The sequence below is a fragment of the Geotrypetes seraphini genome, chromosome 18 (assembly GCF_902459505.1).
Source record: "Geotrypetes seraphini chromosome 18, aGeoSer1.1, whole genome shotgun sequence".
Classification (NCBI taxonomy): Eukaryota; Metazoa; Chordata; class Amphibia; order Gymnophiona; family Dermophiidae; genus Geotrypetes; species Geotrypetes seraphini.
This window is the reverse complement of record NC_047101.1, coordinates 18,991,640-19,016,450: the sequence shown is the minus strand read 5'-3', so window position 1 is coordinate 19,016,450 and position 24,811 is coordinate 18,991,640. Positions and strand designations below refer to the sequence as shown.

General features: G+C 42.2%; 1 protein-coding gene across 2 annotated transcripts in view; it reads left to right on the top strand.

Moving 5' to 3' along the window:
• LARP1 (La ribonucleoprotein 1, translational regulator) overlaps window positions 1–24,811 on the top strand; it is a 152,054-nt gene that overhangs the window by 56,926 nt on the left and 70,317 nt on the right. For both annotated transcript variants that reach the window (XM_033927099.1, XM_033927100.1), the window contains exons 2-4: window positions 1,987–2,048; window positions 12,233–12,298; window positions 21,678–21,831. In XM_033927099.1, the coding sequence (XP_033782990.1) occupies window positions 1,987–2,048; window positions 12,233–12,298; window positions 21,678–21,831 (282 nt within the window). The remainder of the gene's footprint in view (window positions 1–1,986; window positions 2,049–12,232; window positions 12,299–21,677; window positions 21,832–24,811) is intronic.

Genomic DNA, 24,811 nt, shown 5'->3' with positions numbered 1-24,811 from the left:
ATTGTAAGCCAGTTTGGGCAGGGAAGTAACTCATGGAACTAAATATATAACTAGCTTTGAGCTAGTTTTTTGAAAAGATGTGTAATTTAAAATCCAGTCTAATATGACTAGCTGACTTGTTAATAATTGGTTTTCGTTTGATGAAAGTAGTTGAAAGTCATCAGTGAAGGCTGTAGTTATCTTGAGACTTAAAACACTAATGAACTCCAGCCAAACCTGGCTATGTTTTACATGATTTTTTCATCAGTAATTTTAGATTACACTTCTCCCTCGGTATTTGCGGGGGATAGAGGCAGAGCCGGACCGCGAATGGAGAAAAACTGCAAATACCTTCTCCGGCTCTGACCCGCCTCCCTCCCGCCTTCCCCCCGGCATCCCGGCCTTATCTGGTGGTCTAGCAGGCTTTCGGGGCAGGAGTGATCTTCCTTCGCTCCTGCCCCGTGCATATTGCCAATAGGAAATAACTGCCATGAGTTCCCATAGTCTCTCGAGACTACGGCGGGAGCTAATGGCAGCCATTCCCTATTGGCGATCTACACGGGGCAGGAGTGTAGAAAGATCACTCTTGCCCCGAAAGCTTACTAGACCACTCGGTAAGGCTGGGATGCCGGGAGGAAGGCGGGAACATGATAAAATATGGTTTTCCCCGCCCCTCTCAAAAAAAATCATGAATTTGTGAAATCGTGAGTGTGGAAACCGCAATTAGGGAAGGGAAGTGTAGTAACTATTCATCTTGAGAAAGCCAGGGTGTTAATAGTGATATGTCTTAAAAAAAAAAAAAAAACCAACTATGTATGCATCTGAGAATTTTGGAGAGGGCAGGAGCTGGCAAGTCTTGAGCATGCGCAGAAGCTCCAGATGAGTTTGTTTTACTTTATGTATGTTACTTTGGTCCCCGCACCAGCCCAGAATCTTTCTTTGAGCACCGGAACAGTAAGCGTAATGCCAGCTGAGCAGGGGAAGACTGTAGCGCCACTCATCAGGGGAGAAGGGTTTGTGCTGAAAATAGCACCAGTTGGGGGAGGTGGGTTTGTATTGGAAAATAGCACCAATCATTGGGGAGAGGGGTTTGTGTTAGAAAATAGTGCCGGCCATTAGGGGAGAGGATTTGAGGGGTTTGAGAAGGTCAATCAGGATATGAAACAGGATTATGTAGAAGAAACTTCCTAAACTATACAGTGTGGCCTGCCAGGTACTATTTTCAGGCCCTCAGTATGTTTATCATAATCACAAAAGTAAAATAAAAGTTTCTTGGTCATACGTCTCTTTAGCTATAAATGACAATATTATTAACTTAGACAAAAGGAAAGATTTATTAACTATAAAGAGTTCTACCTCATGCAAAATTGTCATTTATTTAATAAGACATTAACTATTTTTTTCTGAGGCCCTCCTAAGTACCTACACATCCAAACTGTGGACCTGCAAAGAGTTTGAGTTTGAGCTGTCTTGCCATTATTACTCTTGGATGACCTTTTATCATACTCCTAGGAAGTTGCCCTTTGGTCCCCTATACTTACCCCTTTCCTTTCCACACGAGTACTCTTTCTCCTCCCAGCCCCAATGGCCGCACGGTATAGGAGACTACTCATGCTAAACTGGAGTAAAAAGTGGGGCAGGTTTGTCTTCCATTGGTAGGACACTGAAGTCACAACATGATCACCCAAATTTCTAATCTTGGTTTTTTATTCAAGTCAATTTTTTTCCCTCTTTTTTGAGAGAAAATGGTTACCTCTATATTCAAGTATATACGGTAAGCTACCTAGCTTTACAGTCCTAAGTGGGTTAGTCAACAGACGCAATAAAATTGCATGCAAATTATATACAGACTGAAAGCACTTCAATTTTGTAGTATATTAACATGCTTAATTTCACATACGTTGGATGTATGCCTGAGAGGTGTGCACACAAGATGCACCCTATAGTGCTATATGTTACATGAGGCTGCATTGATAAAATTCTGAAGTTGTATTTCTCTTCTTACAGAGGCTGTAGCTCCTGCTAAGGTGGTGAGGGCAGGAAATCCCCGGCCAAGGAAAGGAAACAAGGTAGGATCAACTGCACCATGAATATACTATTTACTGTTGAAACTGAGGGTTGCCATATCAGTTTGTCTAGAATCATGGAAATAGGTGATGTCTCTAGTCTAATCTCCAAAGAATGAATGTAAACAGAAAAGACTACATAAAAATGCACAGTGTGGTAGGAAAGTCCTAGTGGCAATAACCCTTAGAAACGTGTTTGATTTTCAGATATTTTTAGATGCTTGCTTATGTGCTTCAGTTTTTAACTTCAGGAAAAAAAAGCATCCTTGAAAAAGAGCAAAGTATACACAATCAAAACTGGCCTTTCAATTTTGTTTCTCATTTTATTATTTAAAAAAAAAAAAAAAAAAAAAGGCCAGGTAGTGTACATGTAAGTGCACTATAAATTTTATAAATAAGTTGTACATCAAAGGATTGGGAGCTTGCTAGGGCCACACAGACAAGTCATCCATATTAGATATCCATAATGTACTGTATATACTTGAATATAAACCTAGATTTTGGGGCCCAAAAATAGGGGTCTCGGTTTATGTTCGAGTCATCCAGCAGCCCACCCCTCTCCCAAACCTGTTGCAAGTCTCCCTTAAGCCTTCCTTGAGCCCTGATGGTTCAGGGTTGAGATGGGACAGGAGCGAACCCTCCCATCTTCTGTATTAGCCGGCTCCTTGCTCCTCCTGGACCCTGCAAATGCCTAATTTACATGCCTTGGTGGTCCAGCAGTGAACCGGGGCATGAGTGATCTTCCTACACTCCTACCCCATGCAGAGCCATTAAAGAAAATGACTGCTGCGAGTTTCTGCTGCAACTTCATGAGTTCCTGGGTCACTCCTGTCCCGTCTAACCGCTGGACTACCAGGGCTCAAGGCAGGCCTGGGGGAGACCTGCAATGGGTCGAGCTTGTTGGGACAGGACACGGGAGGGGTCATTCTTGTCCTGGCTCACTGCTGGATAACCAGGGCTCAAGGCAGGCCTGCAATGGGTCAGGGAGGGGACACAGAGCCAGTCGAGGCAGGGCAAGGAAAGATTGCTCATGTTCTAGCTCACCAATACCTATACTTGGTTTATACTCATTAACCTTTTTCCCCCTTTTTGGGGAGAAAAAAAAGGTAACCTCGGTTTATATTTGGATCAGTTTATATTCAAGTATATATGGTACTTAACCTTTCAGATTTGAATAAAATACCTCCTTTCTTGGCTTCAGCTCACTGTTTTACTCAGTTGGATTATCCTTCCTTCCAGCAGTTAAAGGTAGAGAAAATACTGAATTTTAACAGTGAAATCACTAGATAAACTGTGGTACCCTCTGGAAGATTCCAGTACTTTTTCTCTACCTTCAGCAGGCGGTAGGTTGCTGTTCAGTACCCCCTCTGTCCTTGGCTTAACTCTCTGCTTTGCTGGTTGAGCCTAAGGGCCGCTCTAGGCTTATGGATTTACTCTATAAAATGCCTCCATTTTGAATAAGGTCATTTCTGATTGTTTTGGAATTATCTCTTCTGCTATGGAGAGTTAGCTATGACAAGCCTCAAATTATTCCTTTTTGCTTGTGTGTGTGTATATATGACGTCCCATTTCAGTGGTTTAGATCCATACAACCTTTCAGCTGAGCTAAAGGTCAGCCTGAGAGATTATTGGCAGGTTGCAGTTGTAAATAGTGTACTCTTGACCATCAAGGGTATACAGTCTGTTCAGCAGCCAAAAATGGCTTGGAGGAAGGCTACACATGTGCAAGAGGTCCAGGCTACTGCTGCCATCTGTAGTACTTGGATAATGCTTATCAGACTGACAGCTTTATATACTAAACTCCTTCCTTAGTGCTGTAGTTATCAAACTCTGATACAGTAGACTCTCAGTTAACTGGCACCCATGGGGATTGATAGATGCCGGATAAATGTAGTTTCTGGTTGCTTGAGAGTTAACTATTAAAAATACCCCATACTATGTCCTAATATAAACTGTTTCAGACAAATTACCGGACAAAGCGTGGGCATACTCAGGTGGGCATACTCAGGTGTGGCATGCCAAGTTTACACTTAAATTTCTGCCGGAAATTGATTTTATTTTCATTTTTATTTAACAGTATTTCTTTGATTTGTTTTGCCTGGTTGCTTGAGTTCCGGTTAATAGAGCGTCCACTGTAATTAAGGTTCATCATTAAATCCAAAACCAGATGGTGTCCTTCAAGCTTTAATACTATGCATGAGCCTCTCTTAGGTCAAAATCTTTCACAGACTGATTTTTTTTTTTTTGCTCCGATTAAAATGTTTGTTTATTCAAATTTGATACACCGCTGAATCTTTCTCAGAGTTCTCAGTGGTTTACATAAACACTAAATATTTATTTTTTTATTTTAAGTATTTTATACTGTTTACAGCTAAACAGTTAACAGAATATACATACATAATAAATAAACATACAAAAAACCCTTAAAATTCATAGCTAAAAAATACTAAAATGAGTTTGCATAGAAACAGAGATTAAGAACAACATAATAAAAATTAATAGCATGTCATAGACATGGATTAATAACATAACTGTAAATCATAAACAGTTCATCAGGTTTGCAAAAAAAAAAAAAAAAAAAAATGTCTAAAAGAGAGCATCAACAAATAACTATGTTTTGAGTAATTTTCTAAACGTATCTTTCTCACAACAAATCCTTAGCTGTCCTACCAGAGTTCCAAATCTTAACTCCTGCACAGCAAAAGGTCTTTTTGCTAGTATCAGCTAACCTTGGATTCACAGTCATCTTCAGCAAGGCCAAATTCTCAACTGAAAGATCTTTTTGGAATATAATTAGATATGTTATTTTTAATCAATTCTGGAATATTTCTGTACAAAAATTGATGACAGATCATTAAAACTTTGTACTGTATTCTGAAGGCGACTGGTAGCCAATGCAATTTTTGGAGATAAAGCGAAATATGATAATATTTAGATAAACATATTATCAATCTTGCTGCCGCATTCTGTGTAACCTTTAACGCTTTACATCTAACCTTTGTTATTCCGAGATAAAGGGCATTACAGTAGTCAAGTCTTGACAAGACCATAGCCTGAACCACAGTTCAAAAATCATATGGTGCTAGGATTGGTTTTAATCGATGCAATAAATGCATCTGTGCAAAACAAGCTTGAATAGTCTTGGTTACTTGCAATTCATTGTTAGTCCAGAATTTAATCTTACACCTAGAATTGTCATGTTCTCATGAACTGGAAGAACATCATCAGAAATTTTCACTTCCATAGGCCATTGAGGATCCAATTATCCTACCAACATTTTTTCAATTTTGTCTACATTCAGTTTCAAACTATGTTTTCCTATCCACTCCTCAGTTTTACTCATAGAACGCCATTTAAAATAGGAAAGCACATAAGAAACAATAATACAGATTCCATAGTTAAAATACATTGTGTTTTTTCAAGGATTATTTGCTGGAATCTTCAATAGATATGATCTACCACTAGGGAATCTGCCAAAAACACTAGCTGGAAGAAATGTGTTTTAAGAAGTGTTTTAAAGGCTGTAATATTAATTTCTGCCCTAATATTTTTTGGGAGGCCATTCCAAAGGCTGGGTGCTAGATAAAAGAAGGCTTTAGCACGAATCGATTCCCATTTTTTGTTCTATTTATTGTTGGGAGAACAAGTCTGTTATCTTGTATTGATCTTAATACATGTGTTGGAGAATAGGGGATCATCAGGGAGCTGAGATAGTTAGGAGCCAATGTGAAGAATGACTTGTGAGTGAGTAACAATATTTTAAATTGTATTCGGTATATAATTGGGAGTCAGTGATATTTTTATATTAAGGGGTAACATGATCGTATGTACCTTTGTGTCCCAATAAATTTATAGCCATATTCTGTAATGTTTGTAGATGCCTAATATTAAATTTCGCGAAGCCTGCATATGCTATATTACAATAATCTGTCCTAGATATCAGGAATGCATGAATGAGTGTATGAAAGTTATTGTTGTCAAAGAGGTGCCGAACCGATCTCAATGTTCTTGGCACATACAAAACCCTTTTTTCCTACCTCCAAGATTTGTTTCATAAAAGTAAGTTGGGAGTCAATGTGAATCCCAAGGTATCTAAATTTTTGTACTAGGGGTATCATATATATTCAAATTTAAACTGAGATTTTTGAGCCTTCTCAGTACAACTGAAGTCAAAACTCAGCAGCAACCGGTTTAGCAGTAGGGCAGGAGTGTGGAAAGCTCACTCCTGCCTGCTACACCTCTGAAACACCAGGGATTCCAGGTACGTGGCAGAGAGGATGTACAATGGGCAGGGAGGAGGTACAGGGTGCAGAGCCTGGGAGGGAGGGGGGGGCAGGGTGAAGAACCTGGCAAGGTAGGGAGGGAAGGGGGCTTAGTGCAGAGCCTGACAAGAGAGGGAAGGGGCTGGGTACAGTGCCTGCCAGGGGAGGGAGGGAAGGGGTCTAGGTGAAGTGCCTGACAGGGAAGGGAGGGGGTGCTGGGTGCAGATCCTGGCAGGGCATTTGAATATTAAGCCGCTTGACTTATATTCAACCATTTTTCCTCCTTGGGGGGGGGGGGAAATGGGGGTCTTGATTTATATTTGGATCGATTTGTATTCAAGTATATACGGTATATCCCTTCCATGAAATTGCAACGACATATTTGGAACTGGTAGATGCCCTGTTAACCAGCATCCATAGCTCTTCTCGAGGTTCACCTTTAATTTGTTCTTTATCAGCCATGTTTGAATGTTTTCAAGACAGTTAACTTTTTAGTCAAAGACAGAAATTGGGTCTATTTTTGCTAAGAGCAGAATAACATCTACATAGCAGTATATTCTGATTCTTCTATGAGTAGAAGTAATGGTACTAGAAAGATATTGAATAGTATCGGTGATAGTACTAAACCCTGAGGGACGCCACACTGTAAATTTAAGATATCTGAATGTCCTTCGTTGGTAGTTACTGAATATGATCTTTCCTTCAAAAACAAACTAAACCATTCAAACACTGCTTCACCCATTCCTATCGTCTTTAATCTGTCGAGAAGCAGATCGTGATGTACTAAGTCAAAAGCCGCTGTAAGATCTAAGGACACTGAAATTACAAAGGAATACTTTCAAGCGTTTCATAGACATCACTCTGAAACCTGCATACAATGGTTTCTGTGCTATGTCTTGATCTAAAACCTGCTTCTTTTTTTCCAATGAAATCCATGCGTTGTCCTAACACAATCTCTTCAACTATTTTTGTCATTAGACAAAGATTAGAGAGAGGAATATACTTTCTACTATAGTGGGATCAAGTTTAGCTGATTTCAAGATTGGTGTAATAAACGCATGTCCCAGCGAGCTTGGTCCCCGTCCATGCAAACCATCTGATCCCATCCACACAAGCCTCGAATAGTTTTATACTAAACTTATTTTATTAAAGTATAAAAAGAAACAATATTCTATACAATTATCATTTTATAAATCAAAGTTCTGGCTGCCAAACTAGAGAAAGAGATCTTCAGCTGGCAGGGCTTTGTTTATAAAAGTTTATCAACACAACTTTATCCTAAACTTTATCCACAACTTTATCCTAAACTTTATCCACAACTTTATCAACTACTTTATCCTAAAGCAAAAAAAAAAATGAATAGAAATTTTTTTTTCTACCTTTGCTTTCCTCATTCAATTCATTCTGGCATCTCTGTCTTCTTCCCTTCCATCTTGGTTTTTAGCATCTCTTTCCTCCCCTCAGATCTGTCTCCCCAATCCAGCATGTGCCTTTTTTTTTTTTTTTTCTTTAACCCCTCCTTCCATCAGTTCCCTTCAGCATCTTCTCCCCTCTCTTTCTCTCTCTCTCTCTCTTCCTCAGTTCCCTTCAGCATCTTCTCCCCTCTCTCTCTCTCTCTTTCCCAGTTCCCTTCAGCGTCTTCTCTCCTCTCTCTCTTTCCCAGTTCCCTTCAGCGTCTTCTCCCCTCTCTCACGCTCTTTCCCAGTTCCCTTCAGCATCTTCTCCCCCCGTTTCCCTTCAGCATCTTCCCACCCACACTCTTTCTCCCCCCAGTTCCCTTCAGCGTCTGTTACTCTCCACACTCCTTCAGCACCCTTCCCACAGTCTAGGCAGTGCCTAACAATTCTGCCCACCTACACACACACACTAACCAGTGTTCCCTCTAAGCGGGCGGGTGTTGTGAGCAAACTTTTTTCACTGTGAGCTAAAAATATCGGGCGCCAGCAAGTTATGAGCCAAATAAATATGTTGCTTTCTACCACAGAACTTCCTTACGTTTGTATGGAATCTATCCCCTTTCAACTTTAGAGAGTGCCCTCTCGTTCTCCCTGCCTTAGCTACTAAGTCTATTCCCTTCAGTACCTTGAATATTTCTATCATGTCCCCTCTCAATCTCCTCTGCTCAAGGGAGAAGAGGCCCAGTTTCTCTAATCTTTCGCTGTACGGCAACTCCTCCAGCCCCTTAACCATTTTAGTTGCTCTTCTCTGGATCCTTTCGAGTAGTACCGTGTCCTTCTTAAAGTACCAGTGCTGGACGCAGTACTCCAGGTGAGGGCGTACCATGGCCCGGTACAGCAGCATGATAACCTTCTCTGTCTCTTCAGTCCAGCATCTGCCCCTTCCATTCACTGTCTGTCTTTCCCTGCCATCTCTCCTCCTGCCCCCCCCCACCCCCCAATTTGGTCTAGCATCCATCATCTTCCTTCTGTTCCCCTCATGGTCTGGCATCTCTATCCTTCCCTCCCCCCTGTGGTTTTTAGCATATCTCTCTTCTCATTTCCTCCACTCAGATCTGATCATTCTCTGCTCTCTCTTCCCTTTTCTTCTCTGGTCTTCCTTCTCTATTTTCTGCCTCCATCTAAATTAAATTCTTTCTTACTATTTAGTCCCGTTTCCCTCTTTTCACTGTGTCTACACACAGCTTGTCACCCCTTTCCCTCACCCCTCCATTATCTTACTATTTTCTTCCCCCTTTATTTATCTCCTCCTTCCATCCAGTACGTGTTCTTTCCCCACTTCCATTCAGCATCTGCTCTCCCTTCTCAACTGACATCCATCTGCCTTCTGCTCTCTCTCCCTTCTTCTCACTTCCATCATCTGTCCCCTTCTCTCTCTCTCTCATCTCCTCCATTCCATCATCTGCCCCTTCTCTCTCTCTCTCTCTCTCTCTCCCCCCCCCAACTTCCATCATCTGCCCCCCTTCCCCTCACCTTTGTGGGTCACTTTCTTTCCCCTGAGGGTGGCTCATGTCACAGGGGAAGCTTTGGCCGAGCAGAACCGCTTGATTGAAAGTGGAACTTACTTGATTGATGTCGATGCTGGGGCCCGTTGCCGTTTGAAGGAAAAAAAAAAAAGGTGGAAAAAAGGAACCTGTAAAGGCGAGAGGAAGGGAAACCTCCAGGACAGCTGCTTTTTGCCCTCCTTCAGCGGCCCAAGAGTTCAGACCAGCAGCGGCAGCTCTGTATGCTTTTAACTTCGGCACAGAGCTGCCCCTAATCAATAGTTTAGCGCGGTTTCATGAGGCAGCCTCGGGGCCTTTGATAGCCGGCCCGCTTCGATGATGCGATGTGGGCCGGCCTAGCAAAGGCCCCGAGGCTGCCTTATGAAACCGCGCTAAACTATTGATTAGGGGCAGCTCTGTGCCGAAGTTAAAAGCATACACAGCTGCCGCTGCTGGTCTGGAGGTGCGGAGACAAGGCAGGAGGCAAACGCGGTGGAAGGCAGGAGTCCCGGCGAAGGCAGGAGTCCCGGCACAGCGACTGCAACAGGAAGTTGCAAGTCAGCTGACGCCGGCCTTTCGTTGCGGCGGGGACCGAATCCTTCGCGGACCGGCAAGATTTTGTTTGCGGACCGGCGGTTGAAGAACTGTGCTCTACACTGTGTGCGCTGTGACGAGAAACTTGTGCGCTGCGAGGTAATATTTTGTGCGCCAGCGCACCCCAGCGCAGCTTAGCGGGAACACTGATTTAACCAATCTTTTCTTCCTCCCTTCCCCTTACCTTCATGTCGATTTTTAATTTTGCCCACCTCCACCCCTGCCCCCCCCCACACACCCCACACCCCTTCAGCACCCTTCCCTTGGTCCAGACAGTGCCTAACAATTCTGCTCACCTCCACTCCTGCCTCCACACAGACTAACCAATCTATTCTCCCTCCCTCCCTTCATGCCGATTTTTAAGTCGCGTGTGGCTGCTGGAAAGTTCTCCTCTGATACAACCAGAAATAGGAAGTTGCGGCAGAGGAGACCTTTCCGGCAGCTGCGCGTGACTTCTAGGCTCCGGCGGCTGCTTGTTGAAAGAAAATTAAAAATTGGCATGAAGGTAAGGGGAAGGGAGGGAGTGAGATGCCTGGATGGTGGCAGCGATTGTTATGAAGAAGGGAGGGGGCTGCGTGCGTTCCCTCCCTTAACTGTGGAGACAAGGCCATTCACCACTCCACTGGGCAGTGAATCCCTAAACCTGCAGTGACCACTTTTTTTTTCTCCACTGTTTTGACGGATTACCCACGGCTAGCCGTGAGTAACAGCCACCATGTCATTCTCTAGTAGTGATCCTTGTTACAAGCTTTTATTAACCATTTGTAGCATATATGGTAGCAAAAAGTGTTTATGCAGCATTAACCAGTTCTTTGGGATTTGATTATGCAATTTACAGATCTTTGTAATGCTGTTTATAACCTTAGTCAATTGTATCATAGAGCATAATTCAAATTTAGTAAATTTAGATAGTCCAAGTATTTCAAAACATGAATTAGGTTCATGTGATTCTTTTATAGTTGATGTTCTCAGATCAGGAAAAGATGCCATAGTTGATGATCTCAGATCAGGTTATTTTATTTATTTTTCCAAAAAAAGAGGCCATAGTTGATGTTCTCAGATCAGGTTATTATTTTTTTTTTCTTCAAAAAGATAAAAAAAAGATGCCAAAGAGTCTGCCGATGCCATAATCATCTCCATCGAATTAGCTTTGCTGCCTATGGAATGGTACAGCTTAAACAGTTCTTTAGGTTTTTCTTCACATTCTTTCATACAGCGATTAAAGAAGTCACGCTTTGCCTTTTTATGTTGTTATAATGTCCCCTATTAGAATTTGGCGTTTCAGTAGTAGTAACCCTGGATGGGGCTTTATCTCCTGTTTCTGGGTGTCTTCCCTTCCTGAACCAATTACTGGTTACTTTAGGAAGAACAATTTTAAAGTGTTTGACTGTGGTGCTAAGGCTTTATGAGGTGTAGCTCCTTCCTCCCTCCAAGTTCCTTTATTACCTTTATCACCCAGCTCGCGCTTTGTACTCTGCGATTGAATCTCTTACCATACTTTTCTTTGCTGCTCTGATTTTATAGAGTGCAGTAACTTTAACATTGTGGCTTGAAAACGACCATTGTTTAGGAAACAAGGCAAGCATTTTTCTGTGGCGGTATGAAACATTTGCTTTCTCTAGGCAATAAAGTAAAGCCTACTTCGATGGTTTTTTTTATGTTTGTATTTTATTGTGCCACGCAAATACTTCTGTAAGATGCTTTAAGGGGGAAAATCTATAAACTGGCACCTCAGGTTCCCCAGTGCCCTGCAGTTAGTGCCAATTCTTTTAACAGTGTCTTGGTGCCAAGATTCCATTATTGAATACTAGTGTATGTTGGGCATTGGCACATCTGTTTTACGAGGAGGTGCTGAAAAGTTCTCAGCCAAACCAAGAAGATAATGATGTGAATATGGTTCAGTCAATAATCTGAAACAATGCCAAACATAGAATTTTGTTGCTGCAAATTGGCACTTAACGAAATAACACTCTTTTTAGCTACAGTGGCCATTTATAGTATTCTATAAACTACACACATTACTTGGAATATGCCCGTGCTCTGCCCACATGCTCCCCTGTCCCTCCCCCCCCCCACCCTAACCTTTGCAGTTAAGCATTACCTTAGAGAATAGTGCCTAATGCACATGGGTGCCTGTTGATTTGGGTGCTTTTGAGATCCTAGGGGCCAATTTATAGAATTGTCCTTTTAGTATTTTAGATTTGTGGCATATAAATACTTTAAACAAATGTAAGTGAGTAAGCTAAGTTGTATAACCCTCGCCAGAAATGGTTCTATAGCTTTATTGCCAGAAATGATCTTCAGATATTCTGTAGATCATGCTCTGGTGCTTTTTTTTTGATCCCGTGGCAAAAATTCCAATAAATTCTGCTTTTGTTTTGTATTTCAAGGTGAGCGATTTTGGTGATGCCTTAAACTGGCCAACTCCTGGAGAGATTGCACACAAGAGCATCCAGGTAAGTGCTTCAGTCTTTCATCAAACATGCTTGAAAAAGACTAGGTAGGGAAATAAGCTTTGTTTTATTGTCATTATTTACAAATGCTCCAGGTTTTCACAGCTAGCACTGCCTTATTTGAGACAGTTCTGCTCTTCCAACCTGCCACCCGCCAACCTAAGTCTTTGTTGCCTGCTAAAACAGAAGTGCATTTGTTTATGCATGTCTAGTCTGAAGTAGGATATGCAGGGTTTCTTGATACTTGATATAATAGGATAATATATTGTCTCGCCTCCCCATAAAATTTATAGATAGACCTCATCAGTACCATAGGAAAGAGGAAGTTTGATTAGCATTTGTGGAGTTTTTATTTATTTTAAATCCTGAATATTCTCTAAGAACCAAATGTCGGGTTAAGAGAAGGCCAGGACTAGGAATAGCTTGTGCAGACCCTAGGTGCTCAGGATTTCCATTTAGGGATTCCCTCTTCCCTTGTGCTATTCTGGGATTATAGTCATGCTGTATGTGTGGTGTATGCCCTCTGGATACACAGGAAAGGCCTTGTAGTTAATGTTGTGTGTAGAATATTGGATTGTGGAGTCAGGGTTCTCTCTGCTTTTGTAGGAATATGCTGGGCCCTGCTATTAAAGGATTGAATATATTTTTTGTGTAGTGTTGAGAGGTTCATTTTGTAGTTTGCCTTCTTTCTGAATGCCCTTTTCTACTAATTGTTGCTTTTAAGCTTTCATTCTTGGACTTCCCTTTGACAATGCTTCCTGTAGGATGTTACTCTTTATTTTACAACTCTCCTTGAGTCCTTCTGGTGCTTCCTTTTTATCTAGCCTCTACTTAGCTGGTTGCTGTTGTAAACCATTTGTGTGTGTGTTGGAGAGAGAATGCTGGTGTGGTCTCAGGGCTAGATGCACTAAAGTCACCGATCATCACTAAACTGGTTTAGCGATTGATCGTAATTTCTGATCCGATTCAAAAACAGCTCACCATATAGTTTTCCGTGCAATCGCTCATTCTCTGACTCAGCCGTGCAAATTAGGTAAACGCCATGCGAACTAGCCACTGACACAATGCATTAAAAATAGAGATCACTTCCACCGACTGGAAAAAATGACAGGGGAGGGGCCTTAGGGGTCTGAGCCAATCAGGGTCTTAGGCCCCTCGCTGTGCATCACAGGATGCACCAGGAAGGGGATAGGCCGCCATTTTGCAGTGGAGGGACTGGGCATCTCTCTTGCTGTCATCTTTTTTTTAAAGTATGGTGGAGGCTGGGGGTTTGGTAGGGGGCATCTGGTGGTAGGAGGGAGTGGGTATCCCTCCTGCTGTTTTTTTGGGGGGGGGTCTAAGGAGGGGAAGTGGGGAAAGGGAGGATTCGGTTGGGAGGGGGGGGGCATGGCAAGGGGGGAGGTCAGTGCAAGGGGGTTGATTTGCTGCAGCAGCAGGAGGAGTTGGCATCCCTCCTGTTGATTTTGGAGCAGGGGGAGGGGGCAGTCCGGGGGTCCTTGCGGGGCAGGGGTAGTTCAGGGAAGGCTTGCGGTGGCAGAAGGGAGTGGACATCCCTCCTGCTGATATTTATTATACCCGAGGTCATTGGGTGGTTGGGGGCTTTTTTTATTTTCTTTTTTTTTTAACAGGACAGATTGTGTTGTGTAACACACGCACACCACCTGTGCCATTAAAAGAAGAAAAACCCAACAGCTGAGTGGCAGGAGGCTGCTTTGGGGCTTTCTCTGCCATTCAGCTGTTTGGGCTTCCTCTTCACATGTGTCAGTCGCTCTCACAGCGACTGATTGGACGGGATTAGGGTGAGCCTCCGTACAAATCATTTGCATGGAAACTTGTTAGAACATCAATTGCTGTTCCAGGATCAGCCAAAAAATTAGCAAACAGTGACTCACATGACCGTGTTTTGTGCATATAAGCCCTCAGTTTATTTCCTCTCATACAGGACAATGTAACCTTAACAACTGTGAATGGTTTCCTAATATAAGTGTAAACAAACGTCTTTTTGTCTAGCTAGACCAGTCCAGACATACAGGTTACCAGGAGGGTTGCTTTGTTCCATCACAAGTGGGCTATATCATTTCTGAGGTGGTGTGCCAGTGCTATGCCCTGGACTCGCCAAACCAGTTTTTGATGACTTTATGGCATCTTCTGCCGTTCTACTTGGATAAAGGATGTACACTAGATAGGGTGGATTCGATTTAAATCAAATTGATTTAAATCACTAGTCGGAAAATACTTGATTTAAATCATGGTTTTCTACAGAAAGACTCATTCTTGCTTGTATAATTTTAAAACCTTCATCTGGTTGTAAATATTCATTTTTGGAACATAACTTTTCAGTTTAGTGTGTTATATATAAAAATTACTGATTTGGTTATACTGTTAGAAATACAAAATTTACCTCACAATAATTTCTTAATCTCCAGTTTAGTAGGTTAATCATTCATATTTGGGCAACTTTTTTGCTGTACTTTTATTGAAAGGAAAACAATAATCATTACTCTAATAACAATTTAAATAGTTTTATTTAACTAAATCATAGGTAGAGGAACTTCAATAAAATATTCCCAAACTGGGTTTCTTTTACGACCTGCTGCCGTACATGAAGAAAGACATAGTACTACTCGAAAGGGTCCAGAGAAGAGTGACTAAAATGGTAAAGGGGCTGGAGGAGTTGCCATACAGTGAGAGATTAGAGAAACTGGGCCTCTTCTCCCTTGAAAAGAGGAGACTGAGAGGGGACATGATCGAAACATTCAAGATATTGAAGGGAATAAACTTAGTAGATAAAGACAGGTTGTTCACCCTCTCCAAGGTAGGGAGAACGAGAGGGCACTCTCTAAAGTTAAAAGGGGATAGATTCCGTACAACATAAGTTCTTCACCCAGAGAGTGATAGAAAACTGGAACGCTCTTCCAGAAGCTGAAACACTCCCTTCCAGTGATTCAAGACAAAGTTAGACAAGTTCCTGCTGAACCGGAATGTATGCAGGTAGGGCTGGTCTCAGGGCACTGGTCTTTGACCTGGGGGGGCCGCCGCGGTAGAAAACTGCTGGGCACAATGGACCACTGGTCTGACCCAGCAGCGGAAACTTCTTATGTTCTTATGTACACAAAAAGATCCCAAGACTTATAGCATATTTTTCTCAAAAGGTTTCACTCTTCATTTTTACTGCATGCCCCTCCCTCCTGACACATAGCTCCTTGTATTGATATAGCACTTTAAGAGGTAAGGGGTTGATTCTTAGTACATCAATTTGCAGAGGAGCATAGGTCTAAGGTCTATTTTTCAACTTTGTATATTTTATAAAAGTTTTGCTGTGAAGAAGCATGTTATCTCTGCAGATAGAAATTCACAGTTTTGAGAAATACAAAACCAAGCATCTGTAATAATATCTTCTAGAGAGAAAAATTGCCTGTAATATTATGAATGGATTAATGGAATTCATTTACCATAAAATTTTAAACATTGCATGAATATACAGCCTCATGCTGCATAATTAAAAACTACCGTATTATTCGCTCCATAAGACACATTTTTTCCCACCAAAATGTGGGTGGAAATGTAGGTACATCCTTATGGATGGAATATAACAAATTTTTAAACACGCACACATCCCCCCCTCCCCCCCGTACCTTTTAAATTCTGGCGGTCCAGCGTTGTATCGGCAGGAGCTTTCCGCGCTCCTGTCCCTCCCTCACTGGACGGCTGCCTCCTCATCTCTTGCGGCAGAGTGCGCACAAGACAGATGCAAGCTTTTCACGCTCCTTTCCTGGCTCCACACCATTCCCTGAATGGCTGCTATCGGTTCTCGTGGAAATAAGAAGCATCCACTTAGTGCTGAAGGAATTTCTTACTCTATTCCAGGGGAAAGCAATCAGTTACGTTGGATAATACCCTGGCTATGACATACATCAACAAGCAGGAGGGAACTCAAAGTGCAGCAGTGGCCCTGAAGGCTGCCCAGATACTCAGCTGGGCTGAAACTCATTTAGTAGCCCTCTCTGCAATCCATATCACCAGGGCAGAGAGCATTTAGGCTAACTTCATGATCTGCTTCTGATGGATCATGGAGCCCTCAGTGAAAAAATTAGGGAGTCATGGGATAGGAGTCTGTGATCTGTTGTGGATTTGGTTATTGGACAGAAAACAGAGTAGGGCTAAATGGCCATTTTTCTCAATGGAAGAGGACTGAATAGTGTAATGCCCCCGAGACCTGGACTGGGACTGGTGCTATTTAACATATTTATAAATGATCTGGAAATTGGAATGGCAGGTGAGGTGATCAAATTTGCAGATGGTACTAAACTCTTTAACATTGTTATAACACATGTAAACTGTGAAAAATTGCAGGAAGATCGTAGGAAATTGGAAGACTAGGCATCCAAATGGTAGATGAACTTTAATGTGGCCAAATGCAAAGTGATGCACATTGGGAAGAATAATCCAAATCAGTTACTGAATCCTAGGGGGCCACCTAAGGAGTCAGCACCCAAGAAAAATATGAAGGTGGTGGTGTAGAAAATACACTGAAACCAAATGCCCAGTGTGTGGCGATGGTGGCCAAAACCAAACAGGATCCTAGGAACTATTAGGAAAGGAATGGTAAATAAGATCAAGAATATTATAATGCCTCTATATCACTCCATGATGTGAACGCACCTTGAGTACTGTGTTCAATTCTAGTTGCTGTATCTCAAAAAAGATATAGCGGAATTTGAAAAGGTTCAAAGAAGGGTGCTAAAAATGATAGAGGAAAACTAAAGAGGTTAGGCTCTTCACTTTAGAAAAGAGATGGCTGAGGGGAGATATGTGTTGACTGGTGTAGAACAGGTAAATGTGAATCAATTTTTTAATCTTTCAAAAATTGAAGACTAGGGGACGCTCTAAGTTACATGGAAATACCTTTTAAAACAAATAGGGGAAAATATTTTTTTCTCTCAAAGAATAGTTAAGCTCTGGAACTCATTGCCAGAAGATGTAGTAACAGTTGGGTTTAAAAAAAAGGTATGGACAAATACCTGGAAGAAAAGTCATGTTTCAAATTTCTTTATTTTTGATATACCTTTTAGCATACAGGTATCTAAATGGTTTACAATAAAATGCCAAGGGGAAGCTACTACTTGCTCTGGGGTTGGGAGCATGAAATTTTGCTACTACTTGGGTTTCTGTCAGGTATTTACATTACATTACATTAGTGTCTTCTATCCTGCCAATACCTTTCAGTTCTAGGCGGTTTACAACAAGAGTTGGCCTGGGCATTTCCAGGGAGAATACATGGTTAATAGATGTAGTATGCGTCGGAGTCTGTGGAGGGTTGATCAGGTTTAGTTAGATCATTTGACAAATTTCTGGAATAGAAAAGTTTTAAGTTCTTTCTTGAATGTTTTGTAGTTGGGCGTCATAGACAGCAGATTGGACAGGTGGCAGTCTAATTTCGCTGCTTTGGTGGTTAATAGTCCATCATATATTTTTTTGCTTTGTATACCTTTGATTGGGGGGGGGGGTGAAATGTGCATGAGTTCTCCTTGGTCTGGATGTGTTTTTCCTGATTAGGCGGTTGTTCAGATAGCTTGGCCCATTTCCATTTAGGACTTTGAATAGGGTGCGATAGAATTTGTATTGTATGCATGCTTGTACTGGGAGCCAGTGTGAATCTCAGAAAGCGGTATTGATGTGGTCATATTAGTGAGTAAATCAGTCTAAAAGCTGTATTTTGGACTGTTTGTAATTGTTTTAGCATGTTGGTTGGGCATGACAGGTATAGAATGTTACAGTAGTCCAGGAGTCCTAGGATTAGCGCTTGTACCAAGAGTTGTTGAAGTATTTTCGGATTTGCCTTAGATTGCACATGGTTGCGCATGCCTTCTGGATAGTTTTGCTGATTTGAAGTTGCATGGTGCAGCCTTTGTCTATCATTATTCCCAGCAGTTTTAGGTTGGGTTGCATGGGGTATGTGATGGAGTCTATTTCTAGGTTTGTTATGGTTGGGGTTTTGTTTTTTTCTAGAAGTAAGAAATTGGTTTTGTCTTGATTCAGCTTTAATTTGAGGTCTCTCATCCATTTTGACACTATTTTTAGTGCAGTGTGTAGTTTGTTCATTGTGTTGGGGTTGGTTTGGTCGAAAGGCAGGAAGATGGTGATGCCATCTGCATAGCTGTATGAAGTTATGCTTATTTCATCTAAGCTTGTGCCAAGTTTGGCTATGTAAAGGTTGAAGAGTGTTGGAGATAGTGCAATGAGGGGAGACGATGTGGCCTTCCTTCCCCTTCACTGTGCTGGGTTCTGAAACACATAGCCGTCTGAGTCCCTTAATGGAGCTGAGAGAGGGCTGAAGAGAGCCCGAGTCAAAAGTGGGCGGGGCTTCCTGCCAAAGAAGCAGGCAGGGAGCAGGATCCAGTGCAGTGAGGGGAGATGATGTGGCCTTCCTTCCCCTTCACTGTGCTGGGTTCTGAAACACGTGGTGGACACTGCCAGAGATTTGTTTCTCCCAGCACCAGTCCTTTCACCCTGAGAAGCATGGCCTCTCTTGTCTTCCCACTTTGCTCCAGCTTCTTGAGCAGCCCAATGGTGGGCTGGTGGCCCATTCCTCAGAGACTCCTGTTGGGGTTCGTCCTGCATTTTTTTTTTATGGAGAATGAGCCAAAATAACATCAGACCAGTGGGTGCTAGGGATTATCAGAGATGGCTACAAATTAGACCTCACTTCTTCATTTGTCGATTTTCCTTTTTGGAATCATCTTGTCACACCCCACAGAAGCATGAGGTCGTGCTTTTCACTCTGTGGGACTTGCAGAGCTGGGGAGCACTTGTCCCAGTTCTGCATGATGACGAGGGCTGTGGCAGATATTCAATTGGTGGTTCCCAAGAAAGGTGACTTGTTCTGACTGGTTCTGGACCTCGCATGTCAACTGGTTCCTGCCTATTGATCAGTTTCTCATGGAGACCATGTGCTCAGTGATGGCAACAGTGCAACCATGTGAGTTTGATGGCTCTGGTCTTCAAGGAAGCATACCTGCATGTTCCAATTTGGCCTCCTTATCAGAGGTTCCTGTGCTTTGTATTCCTAGAGCATCACTTTCAATTTCAGACAAAGCTGTTTGGCTCGGCGACACTGCTGATGGAGGCATACTGCCACTTTCCAATAACAAAAGCAAAGCGGCAGGAACAGGCAAGTCTCCTTACAGCAAACAGCATACAGAGACTGCCTAAAGAGCCACCCCTTCACCACTGGCCAGCACATGGCTGACGTCTGGGGGCTTCTCTCAGCCTATATCATCCAGCTGCCGGACTAAAGAGGGAAAGGCTCTTGTAGACCCAGTTTTAGCCTCACAGTCCCCACCCTCCACCAGCAGTTCTTCATCAAAAAACGGTAAGCCTTCGAGGGGACAAAAATCCAGGCATCCCCCACCTTGCTCCTGAGGCTTCTGGCGAGGCATAACTTAGGTCTAAACATTTGCAGGCACACAGAATCCTTCACCAACTTCTTCAGGCTCACAAAGGCTGCATATTTCTGCAACAGGCTACAAATTTAAAGCAACAGAGTACTTCTGGGGCAGTTTCTAAGGCTAAGGCAAACCTTTTTCTCCCTCACCACCTCCTTCGTCCTCCAAGTATCTGAGCAGACAGCAGGTAAGGCTACCAAAATAAAGCAATAAAAAAGGAACAATAAATTGGAACCTCAACCAGCCAGTAAAAGACTTCTCTCTTGCAACAAACGTGAAAGGATTCTCCTTAGGCAAAGTTAGCACCTTTTCTGCCATTCCCTACTCCAGAGTAGGGACAGACACAAATAACATATTTCTTTCATTTGCCACAACAATTTATACAGAACAATGAAGCCTTGTTGCAATGGTCTCAAGCATCTATATTTCTTGCACAAAATATATTGCCACCTGTTCTAGGTTCTCCATATATAATCAGCTGGGCCACATTCAGTGCTAGCACATAGTGCCTTATCATTCTGTAGACCAGTGTTCTTCAACCTTTTGACACCTATGGACCGATGGAAATAAAATAATTATTTTGTGGACTGGCACCGGTCCGCGGACCGGCAGTTGAAGATCACTGGGCTAAGTCATGCCCATCTCCACTAGGTCTCCGCCCCCAGATTCCGCCCCCATAATAGTACTAATTGTAACACCATTTTTTCCATTCATTTTTCATATATATACATACAATATAATTGTATTAACAACACATAATGGTTAACCACTGTATGCTTTTCAACATTCATTCCTATCAGAAAACAGATAACCCCATGCAAATGTAGGACCAAAAAACTAAAAGTACTAATATTTACAAATAAACCCTAAGATGCAAGACTCTGCAAGCAGTACAACCCCAGAGGAAAAGAAACAAATGCATTTCTTCCTAAACAGACAAATCAATCACTAAATAAAATCCTGAACAGACAAATCAATCACCAAATAAAAACAGTAAAAGCATTTTCCCTACTGTTGTTGTCTCTCTCCCTCCATGTGCCTTGCCTTCTGGCCTGCCTCCCGGTATTATCTTCGGCCGGTCTATGGTGCAATCAATGCGGCGTCTATGGGCCGGCTCCCTGAGTGCTGCATTGCACAAAGCTGTGGGCAGCGGCTCCTCGCACACGTCCCACGCCTCATCTGGAAGCCTTCCCTCCGACGTTGTGACGTCAGAGAGAAGGCTTCCAGTTCAGGCGCAGGACCTGGGTAGGAGCCTTTTCCCACGGCTTTGTGCACTGCAGCACTCAAGGAGCTGGCCCAAAGACCCTAGTTACAACCATACTTAACCAGATCCTCATGAGAGATTTCATCTCTTTCATTTAATCCTCACCCCCCTTAGTTATTCTCTTGCACAGCAACAGCAATTAGGATATGCTAGCCCAAAGCAAATGCTGTATACTGAAGACTACCAGATATCAATACATTAGATGTTTGCGCTGCCATGCTTGTCATCAAAATTTAGGCCTCTAGCAGAAGATTATTCTTTTCAGGGATTATATTTATACACACACATCAGTACAGACTGTAAATAAAAGCCTTCTCTATCCATATTCCATTTTCCTTTAGTTAAAGATACCACACATTATGCAGCACTGTTTGCATATATTGATTGCTTTACTAAAACCACTTTGGGCTTTAAAAACAAACAAACCCCAATACAAAAATAAAACCCCTAATAAAAGCACATTGGAGCATTTCACATAACATACATAAGATGCTATGTTTTATTTTAATATAGTGGATAGACAAGTACTGAGAAGCAGTAAGTGTAGGACTTGCAATTTGTTTGGACCAAGATTTAAACATGTTTAACATATCTATTTTTATAATTAACAGCATAACACTTTAGACCAGTGTGCATATCTACTCATGCTCTTGTTGCTCCTTTACGTCTCTAGCCCATCCGGAAGCTCCCTATCAAGAAAGACATGAAAGAGCAGGAGAAAGTCGACAGCCGTGAAGGTAAGGAGAACCAGAGAGTCAGGTCGGATGAATCTGGGGAAGAGAAGAACGGAGACGAGGACAGTCAAAAATCATCCCAGAAAAAGAAAGGTAAATCTCTGTAAGGTGACAAGATAGGGCATAAGAGAAACTTTGCTATTGTTGTGTCATGCCTGGCCTACCCATTATGGGCTTGTTCAGTAGGAAAATGGCTCTGTTTTCATCAGAAACCTCAAAGGGTGATCATGAGTGTTTAAGACTCCTTTTGTGGTGATGGGGTGTGTGTATAGGGCCCACATGGGGAGCAGGGTGGAAAATGAGAGGGTGGGAGGAGGGAAGGGTTGATTGGACTATGAGCAATGTTTTTTCTACAGTAGTTGGGTTGTGAACCAAAATTTTAAATTGTAAACAGAAGTCTCTTTGATGGCTTGAGTAAACTTTTGACATTTAGCATTATATACATTTGTCAAACTATGAATGTTTTCAAATGGATGTGTTTATTTAGAACACAGATTTTCTCTTCTTCCTTTTTCCAGTAGTCATAAACCTTATCCAGATATATAGTAATTTTACAATAGTTGAATATAATGGTCTGTTCCTCTCTCACTGCAGCCAGCTGCAAGAATAGTGTCCCCTTCCATCCCCTATGCTAGTGCTTCACTGATACCTGTTCTCAAAGATATACAGCCTTTTCATTGCCGATGCAAGGGACTTCATCTATAGGCAAGCTGCCAGGTCGGGCCCTCTACCTTACAGGAAATGCATTAACATTTTCTTTGAATCTAGGAGCCAAGTTAAAAACTTAACAGCCAGTGGCTAAGACTCCTTTACATAAGAACATAAGAATAGCCTTAGTGGGGCAGACCCAATGGTCCATCAAGCTCGGTAGCCCGTACTCACGATGGCCTGTTCTCATGGCCAATCCAGGTTCCTAGTACCTGGCCAAACCACACCACTTTCACCACCACTCCCACCTCTGCTCTCTCCACCAGATTTAAGTGGGATGGGGGCAGGGTAAAGAAGAGCCCTTCTGAGATTTATTAGTATACCTCAATTTACTAAGGCAGTATTCCACAGTCTTTGCATCTAAGGGGAAAAATATCAGTAAATTTGGCCCTTTTGATACAGTACTAAAGAGCACTGGCAGAAGTACACAGCCAGTAGTCCCTCTCTCTTTCACAGCTATTCAGAAATTAAGCCAACCTTATCGTCTGCCCTAGCTAGTAGAGCCACTCAGCTTCTGTACCCTCCGCATCTTCTCAGCCATTCCCCCCCACCCCAACACATCACTAATATCTCCCTTTCCAAAATAGAAGTGCTGCCCTTAGTACATTTGAGCCATGTGTGCAGGAACCTCTCACACTGATTTCAGATCTCTTTATCTCATAAGACCAGCACATAAGCTCCTGCGTGACTCACTCATACTAGATCATATTACAGCGCAGCATGGTTTGACCATGTCTGACAAGATTGTGTTGGCAGATCATGGTGGATCCCAGCACTAGGGGAGAGTAGGGTGAAAGGTACACTGACAGACTAGTAGAGATCAGCGGTGTAATAACAGGCTTAAAGTACTCTGGTGAGTCAATGGTTCTTTGAGACCATAGTACAGAAAATAATTCTAAATGCCTTTTGGGAACTCGCATTTGAATTGGGGAAGAGGGTTACCTGCTCAGGCATAGGTTTAGTCTGCAGTTTCTGTCCTCGTTTCTCTCCAGGACATTCCAAAATTTCTGGTGATGGCAGGAATTGGCTGTATTTGGAAGTGTTTAATACTTATCCGTAAAGTAACAGTTTACCGAGATTAATTATTTTCTTCATGCTGGGGCTTGTTGTAGCTTGGAGTACTGCCATTTGAGCGACTGAGTTGCTTCACACTGCTGCAAAAGTAGATTCAAGACATCCTGGTTTAATGTATGTAGTAGCTGGGTAAGGCAAGTGGAGGAAGACTCAGCAGAAGCAAGCAAACCTGCTTTGAAAGGGTTATGATACACAGGTTCTCATGAGTGAAGCTGCTGATTACTTCCAACTTAATTTTCATAAAAAATAAGAAGGATAAAGTATTTTAGTTTGTTTTATCCAGCAGAGACATGCAGCCAGAAATTTTCATTTTTTTTCTGGAGTGAATGTTCTTTGTGAATGGTGTTTTGTTTCTGTGCAAGTGCATGCACTGTTTTTTTGTTTTGTTTTGTTTTTTTGAGGGAATTTATTTTGAGTTTCTAAAGCTAACAAAAATGCAATACAGTATCTATACAAATAATATTAATCATAAATGCATTTATAATCAATCAAAATCCATACAACATTAAAAAAAAAACCACACAACCAACATTTCATAAGAAAATAGAACCATACAAAAGAAATACCCCCTCCCACCCTCCCTCCCCCTGGGTGTGTGTGCATTATACCAACAGAAATAAAGGAAAAGACAACTATAATGAATCCATAAAAGACGTGCATGCACTGTTAATGGCACAGGGAAACGTGACATTTTGTGTATGCTCTGCTCATTTTTGATTGCCAACAACATTGACATTTCCTATGTTTCCAACGAATGAACATCCCTGATAGACTGTACTCCACAGAGAGTGTGTATGTGTGTGTGGGAAAGGGGGTTGCATTTACAAATCTTATCTTTCTGAAGCTAGTCCTTAAGGACATACATGAAAATTTAACATAAGAACATAAGTAATGCCTCTGCTGGGTCAGACCAGAGGTCCATCATGCCCAGCAGTCCGCTCACGCGGCGGCCCATCAGGTCCAGGACCTGTATAGTAATCCTCTATCTATACCCTTCTATATCCCCTTTTCCTTCAGGAAATCATCCAATCCCTTATTGAACCCCAAAACCGTACTCTGTCCTATCACGCCCTCTGGAAGCGCATTCCAGGTGTCCACACCCTCTGGGTGAAGAATAACTTCCTAGCATTGGTTTTGAATCTGTCCCCTTTTAATTTTTCCGAATGCCCTCTCGTTCTTGTAGTCTTCGAAAGTTTGACGAATCTGTCCCTCTCCACTTTCTCTATGCCGTTCATGATCTTGTAAGTCTCTATCATATCCCCTCTAAGTCTCTTAAGACTTCTGTCTTAGC